This window comes from Uloborus diversus, chromosome 1 (genome assembly GCF_026930045.1).
Source record: "Uloborus diversus isolate 005 chromosome 1, Udiv.v.3.1, whole genome shotgun sequence".
Classification (NCBI taxonomy): Eukaryota; Metazoa; Arthropoda; class Arachnida; order Araneae; family Uloboridae; genus Uloborus; species Uloborus diversus.
The window spans coordinates 113,871,730-113,879,972 of record NC_072731.1 but is presented as its reverse complement, the minus strand read 5'-3'; the positions used below and the strand labels follow the sequence as shown (position 1 = coordinate 113,879,972).

At 35.5% G+C, this 8,243-nt stretch overlaps 1 protein-coding gene across 1 annotated transcript; it reads right to left on the bottom strand.

Annotated features, from left to right (window-relative positions):
* Positions 1–4,061: 4,061 nt before the first annotated feature.
* On the bottom strand, positions 4,062–5,454 carry LOC129216928 (uncharacterized). Its single transcript, XM_054851148.1, has one exon. It carries the CDS (start codon positions 5,405–5,407, stop codon positions 4,334–4,336), a length of 1,074 nt encoding a protein of 357 aa, XP_054707123.1. The 5' UTR covers positions 5,408–5,454; the 3' UTR covers positions 4,062–4,333.
* Between the last annotated feature and the right edge of the window lie 2,789 nt (positions 5,455–8,243).

Here is an 8,243-nt window from a genome sequence, read left to right as displayed (position 1 = left end):
TAGTTGATACATCAATTTACAAGGCAAACCAACGAAAACTTTTTAAACTTACATGCAGTAAAAATATAAGCAGTTCGTTGTCTTTGTTTATTTTTATTTTTTTTTATTAGTCCGTTGCATTCCAAAACAGCCCAAAAAGCATATCTCAGCTAAAACCGTATCTTAATAAATTTACTTGATTGCTTAAACATTATAGAGATACATCAAGTATTATTGCAAACTGTATGAATCTTAACTCTGGAAATTTTTTCAATGACGAGAGAAAAAAAAAATAACGAAAGAAGTCTTAGAGTACTTAAAGTGTACTAGATATAAAATAACAAACACTCGTACACTTTACTACATATATGTTTTATCCGCTATATAGTTAGAGCAAGAAAAAAATAATGCATCAAATTTTAAATAGAGAAAATATACGTGTAACTTTGTGCACTTACTTATATAGAAGTCCAATGCCAAATTTTCACATTTCCAATTGCTTTTTTTTTATCCCAATGTAATAAAAGAAGTCCCATGTATGAATGGAGGAAGAATCAAATACACAGTAATTTTTACGACCAAGTCTTTATTGAAATGTGTTAAATGAAAACTTTCATTATTTGAATATGTACGATAATAAAAAAAAATTGGATTGGAAAAGATTTTAGAATTTGTCTTTTTATTTGATGCTTTTAATCTTTATGAGGTTTTTAATAAAATTCTTTTCATTAACATAGTAAACCAGGAGAAACATCTAGGAAAAATATTATGATTTTCATAAAACCTATTCCTCCTATTTATAGAAGTGATATATTAGGCAAATTATTACATGATCTGTATTCTTCATCTTTTTTTAGCCATCAAAGAATACATATGTTGGTCTCTCGGTTTTAAAGTATGTAATATACAGTCGAGTCCCGACTTACGTAAAGGATGCGTTCCAAGACTCTTCGCGTAAGTTGAAATTTCGCGTTATGGAAAAATATATGTAAAACATTTTTAAAGCCTACCATATTCCTTTTGACACATATAAACACCCCTCTAACTACTTTTAAAAAATTCCTTAACTACACACTACAATTTCTTAAATAAAGAATTGAACTTTTACCGTATTTAAAAATAAAAAACTTATTCAACATGAAATATTTTAAATGCTCAAAATGAATGGGAGATATAGACATAAAATAAAACACGGTACGCAAAGTATGTGTTAACAATAAAATGCTGAACTATAATAGTACTGTACAGTATAGATACAGTAATAATATTTATGAGTTAAAAAATGAAGACAATGATGATTTATGCTACATGATCAGATCGTTATTCTCATCTAATGAATTTTTAAATACGGTTACTTCGCCTTTTCTTTTATAAAGTTTCAATTTGGGGCAACAGCCCCTCTTGTCACTTTAATCCACAATACAAGAGCAGCTTCTATTTTAATAATATTTACTTTGCTAGACTGCTCTGCAAGCTTCAATGTTGAAACTAAGTTCTGACCTTTTACGGATATCTTTTTGTTTTGACTTAATTGTATGTATGGAAGATTCACTCATATTAATGTCGTGCTACCGTCGACGTTTTGTAGTTGTTCAAGCATATCGAGAATCTAAGGCTTTTTTTTTTAAATCAGAAACTTTCTTTTTTCCCCATCCTCACAAACTTTAGATAAAGGTGCCACTGAGGTGCCAGAAATTTCATACACTTTAATATTTAAAATGAAAAAAATGAAAGATGCCGAGTGGTTTTTTATGCACTAACAACGCGATGCGTAGATTAGTTTGGTGTGAGAACTTTCGCTTTCAGTGATGCTTAAAGGGATGTAATAACATTTACGAAATAAATATTTTGTAATCAATAACGAAGCAGATACTTCTTTCCAAAAAAATTCGTGTTGTGGACGAAAATTTTGCGTTAGCTCTAAAATTCGTTACTCGTAAAAAATTCGCGTTGTAGCCATTTCGAGTAAGTCGAATCGCGTTGTAGCGGGAGTCGACTGTATATCAAGCTTGGTTATGCATTTGGAGAAACTACAAAATAATTTCTTTGTTAAGTGATTATGCTTAAGAATACATGATTTTAATTTCACCTCAATTTTTATTTAACGTAGAAAGCTATACTAGAGAGGAAATTAACTTACAAAATTTTATTTTTGGTTATTTATAATTAATCATGTCTTAACCCTTAACACTCAAAAAAAATTTCTTCTATGCAAAGTTTTGTTTACGCATAGTAATTTAATGTTGAAGCTTTTCAAACAATATTTCACTTTTGGAAGCTCTACTTATGCGGAAATAAGATTACAAGATTTATTCTTAGTTGTTGAATTAAACATCAAGAAGTTAAGTACAAATATGAATGTTAAACATTAACAATTAATTCTTGAAATCTCCATGATTTTCACAAAATCAATTTTTTTTTCTTTTAAATAGCATTTGAACTAAATAAGCCTGGTTTTTAAAAAACGAAGTTTTTAGGTTTCCTAAAAAAGGGGGGGGGGGCGTTACCTACTGTGGATACAACTTAAAAATATGTAAGCATTACCTCGCCTTTCAAGTTCTTCTACTATAAGTATTTTTATTTGAAAGGTTTCATAATTAAACGATATTTTTCATAGCTGTTGCATTTCAGCACGATTTTAAATTACAATTTAACTCTTAATGGTTTTTATGCCTCCTCCCCCCCTACCCAGTGTTCTCCTTATTCCAAAAACCAAAATGTATACGATTAAATAGAGAATATTATATTTCGATTTAAAAAATTCAAAATTGTTTGTACCAACACTATTTGTACCATTTTCACAAAAATGACCAGTTTGCCACATTTTTTTTTTTTTTTTTGGCTCGGAAAAACGTGGAATAATTTTTTTTTCTTTCCATCACTAATTGGAGTGGCCTGTGCCAGTCGCAATTTACGTTATGGCTTGTATGCGGTACCTAAGTACACTCGTAGCGTTATTAGTTTCTTGGGTTCATACAACCCTAGCTGAATCACAAATTTAGACAACCAGCTAGGTTTGTAAAATCCCAGCAAAATCGCAAATTTAGACAAATCAGTTGGGTTTGTAAAATCCCAGCTGAGTAAAATCCGAGCTGAATCTCAAAGTCGTGAGTTTGTAGAATTTAAGTCGAATCTCAAATTTGAGCAATCATACTCAATGGAATTTTTCTGCACCGGTGAATGACACAGTTCTTTTTACAAGTAAAATTTAAGATTTTGATTCAATTGATTGCTAATAGGCAGGATTTATTGCTTTAATGAATTAAACCTTACTTGGCCCGAATTTGCAATAAAAGTAGCTTCTGCCTCACAATACCGAGCGTCTTGCTTCCTGGTGGGCAAATTTCAATGAAAATTTAAGTCAAAAATCTTTATTAGTTGATCTGATTCAATTATACTTGATATTTTTAAGAATAGTATTGATATTGTTTTGCCTTGTTCATAAACATTGTTATATCTTGTTCAAGTATAAAACATTGACTGCACAACAGCATGTACAGGAGATTTGAAATGTTTCAAAACCTTTAACCGTAAAATCTTCTAAAATCAAGTAATGAAGCCCTTTATGGCTATCGATTTAGATTTACGTCCACAAGCTGAAAGAAAGTTGCTTGATTTCTCACACTGCTGTATAAATTGATATCGCAAATGTCAGCTTTAATACATTGCTGTATGGGTAGCAAAACTTATTAATTTATGCATTTTTTTAAATGCCTAACACCTTCATGTTTTTATCAATAGTTTGCAGCCTTAGGAAGTGCTAAAATGAATTCAATAAAAGAGTAAAATAAGACACTAGGTAAAATATTCAAAAATGATTTTCCAAATTATTGATTAAATTCAAAATTATGCAACCACTGGCGTTTGTTATAAAAATACTTCTATACGAAAAGAAAATTTGTCTCATTGATTGTAATATTAACTCGAATAAGTTATCTAAAGTTAGACTAAGTAAATTAGGTTTTCAAAGTTATCGGAAAAAAATTATTTGAAGGAATTAAAAGTAGCAAATACTTCCCGAAATTGCCACTTTTAACTCCTTCAAAAACAACGTTGATAGAAAAGAAAAACTAAATATTCTATGATAAAAAAAATCCTTATAGTTTCTTTTAAATTTATTTTTAAACACACACACTTATAAGACACTGGTTTTAAACTTGAACTAGCAATTAAAACACATGTTAAGAAATTCATACCAGGCATTAAATCCTCATTCTTGTACAATTACAAAGCTCTTTAAATCAGCGTAACTCGGACGGAAAACAGTTATTCAGCTTCATATAACATAGAAGATCCACTGATTTTAGTTCGAGGCATAGTAACAATTCGAAAAACACAGAACACACAATCTTAATTACTTTCTGGGTTTGTAATTTTTCGTTTTCTTAACGACGCCACATTCGATCATCCCATGGACAGTATCAATCAGGGTATCCTCGGCCTTGCGCGGTTCTACTTTGAGTACTTCTTTCATCCTCTGATTGGAAAACGTGTATGTCTTACCGATTCTCTCCAATATGAGTTTACTCGAACAATCCAGAAAACTGTAAAGCCATAGCGAGAAATATGGAGCGGGCCATGTCGGAATGAAATATCCTTGAGGAGCAAACTCATTACGCAGGATATGAGCCATATCCCCCAGCCACAGGTGGGCAGAGGCAACCACGTGTCGCTTGTTCGCGGCTTCCGGCACGATCATGGCTCTCAAATGAGCCAGGGCAACGTCTCGGACATCACAAATGGAAATGTACAGTCGAGGAATCAGAGGCATCGAACCATCCATGAGGCGTTTGATCAATTCAAGACTGGTGCAGACGACGCCGCTGATAGACGGGCCCATCACCAAGCTCGGATTCACAGTGACTAATTCCATTCTGTTGCCGGACGGCAGGGCCCGGACGAAATCCCAGGCTGCCTTTTCTGCAAGGGTTTTACTCTTTGCGTAAGCGTCCATGGCCGGGCTGGTGACATCGCTCCAGTCGTCTTCCCCGTACACGCGTCCTTCCTCGTTTGTGGATTCACCGTGAACAGCACTGATGGAACTCGTCAGGACTACGCGCTTGACGGTCCCGGCACTGGCACAGGCTTTTAGAACCCTCTTGGTACCTTCCACGGCCGGTACCATCAAGTCGTCGAGGGACTTGGGAGGGGCATTCGGGAACGGAGACGCAACGTGGATAACATACGTGCAGTCCTTTGCCGCTTGTTCCCAGCCACCATCTCTGGTCAGATCTGCTTCCACGAGTTCCAGTTTATGTTTAGCATTGGGGCAGAGGTTCAGCAAGGGCTTCAGCTTCGCCTCGTTCTTCAAGCTCCTCACGGTGCCGCGGACACGATATCCTTCCCGCTGCAGAAGATCTATGATGTGCAGGGCGATGAATCCCGAAGCCCCCGTCACGAGCACCAACTCGTTCTTGCTGGCCGGCATCCTCGTTTGCGAATCGGACCGATTGTGTGGCCAGAAGGTGAAAGCCGCGAATGTAGGTAGACGGGTCAGTTGAGCGAAGACAGCGCCATGACCTTCTTCTTCACATTCGCTCATCATCTTGTTTTCTTTTTCCTGGCTATATTTCGATCGAAAGTGCACGGAGGCATTTCCTACTCCAATTATTCTGAGATCTGACAGTGATTTCCCTACGAGAATAATATATGGAAGTTGCACAAAGGTTGTCTTCAAGGGCATAGCTCAAATTTAATGGAAAGTAAAGATCACTTTTACTTGGTAACTTTGTGATGATTTTTACTGATATGTCGTCATTAAGGCATTGAAATTCAATAGTCCTGTTAATAGATTCTAGACAATTTTCTTTCTTTGGAGTTTTCCTCAATTCTCGTAAACAACTATTTTGCATATAAAAATGCGGAAAACGTAGATTTAATAGAGTGATATGACGATAACGAATAAAATGCCTTCTAAAAATTGGCATGAGTCTGAAAATTTTTTAAAAAGAATTTGCTGTGCAATTTTTTGTTTTTAATTTATTTTTTTTTTTTTTTGCAAATAGTTCTTTTGGCGAGTCAGTTCATTAATATCTACTAAATCACTGGGATTGTGAAGAACATTCCACTACTTAGCCACAAAAATATCATTCGGGAATTGAAATCAAATACAGCTTTAGACCTACGAATAACTGCGAAGACATGCAAAATTTATCTACCAATTGTATGTGTATGGACATTCTGAACGCTTTGTTTGAAGTTCTGAATTTTCTTTTCTGTTTTTCCTAAGAAATATTTGATATTATTTTAGTAAAAAACAATTTTTTTAAATACCTACAAAGTATTACTACTTTTACTTAAAATACACCACCAGCTCAGTTATTTTCTGCCTTAGCCCTGGCTAAGGGCGGTAACTTACTACAAAATACCATGCCTTGCCATCAATCTTTGAGTTGAACCGCACCATTGCTGCGGTCACTCATCTGGTGTGCTAATTCTACATTACCTACCAGTTTGTTTGGCTCTCTTGGCTCCCTTAAGAGGATTTTCGCCACCAGCTCGTGTAATTCCTATTCCGGTCTGATGAGTGCTAAAAAGCACGAAACTGCAGTCCTCGGATGGAATAACTGAGCTGGTGGTGTATTTTAAGTATTTCTGCTTTAGCCCTGGCTAAGGGCGGTAACTTACTACAAAATATTACTACTTTTACTTCAACGTATTTTGAGGACTACAAGCTTCCTTCTAAAGAAATTCAAACTAACATACTTAAGTTAGAATTATTCAAAGAAGAAACTGTTTCTATTGGTTTAATTCGCAGGTCCAGGTGAACTTTTCTTTGCCCTCATTCGATATTGTAGGAAAATGTACCTAGTATAACAACAATTGATGTTTTCCAGAAAATGTGCTTCAACAAAAAAAAGAAAAAGACAACTCCCATCTTTGTCAGGGTTAAAGTTTGGAATTTAACCTCTTTCGGATACTTACCAGGGGCGGGTGCAGACTACCATTATGGGGGAGGAAGTTCATGCTGAAGGATATAGGGTTCTGGGTACGAAATTTTTTTGAAATTTTTTGAGTGTCAATAAAATGCAGAAAATCGGTTAAGAATAAGGCACCTGGTAAGGCATAATCGGTTACTAATTAATTTCATAAGTAATGAAAGGAAGTAACGTTTCAAATATTTACCTTCAAATATATTTAAAAATTAAAAATATCACTGCAACCGTTCATTTTTATTCATAAAGTATTTAGATGATATTGTGGACGATTGGGGGGGGGGGGAGGTATGACCCCTATAACTCTTCGGTTGTATCCGCCTCCCTCCCCCCTTTATTTCAAACAGGTGCACTTCAAATGATTTTTTACTCTCGACACCTATGGGTAGCTCACTAAATTCGTGGACCTTATTTTCACTTTCGGTCACCATGGACGACGTTCACCTTGGTTACATTTATCAGTGCCAGGGTTATTGCGATATGATTCCTCTGCTGCTGTGTGACGCCTAACCTCTACTTGTGCAATGCCCGGTTCAACCTCCAATTTTTCCATGCCATTGTGTCTTATTTTCTCATTACATATAATGAATGGAAATTTAAGTTATCGTTTAATCTCCTTCATTGCAAGTAATTGAACAGCTACATCTAACACAATACGGCAGCATTTTTAATGACATGGTGACAACGCAATATTATCAAAACGTACCAGAGGCTGTGTTATGGCTTTTTTACCACCAATAAAATATGTTGCGCTCCGAGGCTTCTTGTTGACTATAGTGCGACTCTGATAAGTTGAAGCTTGACCTTTAGAATCTTTACTTCTTTTTGGGGAATTCAGTGAAAATGGGAGTCATTATTGCATCGCATTTGAGCAGGGACAGACTGGGTCCTCTAAGAGGGCGTCAACCTTGACTCCCCCAAGAGTACACAAAAAAAAAAGGAGGCGCATAAGTTCGTGGGCACAAATAAAGTAAAATAAAATAGATTTAAAAAGAAAAAAAAGGTTTGAAGTGGAAGAGGGTGGAAAAGAACCAAGGCGCACATGTTCGAGGGCGCAAAGAAAAATCAAAGGAGTCTAGGTTAGAGGGAGCAAAAAAAAAAAAGGCGCACACGTTTGAGGACACAAATAAAATTAAAAAAAAAGAAGGCGGCGCACAGGTTCAAGGGCACAAAAAAGAGAGAGAGAGAGAGAGAAAGGTTCTGAACCGAGGAAAAAAACCGAAAGAACCGAAGGCCCTCATGCTTGAGAGCGAAAAAAAAACCAAATAAATAAAACAAGGCGCTGAGTATCAAAAAAAAGAAAAAAAACTAGGGCGCATAGGTTGGGTG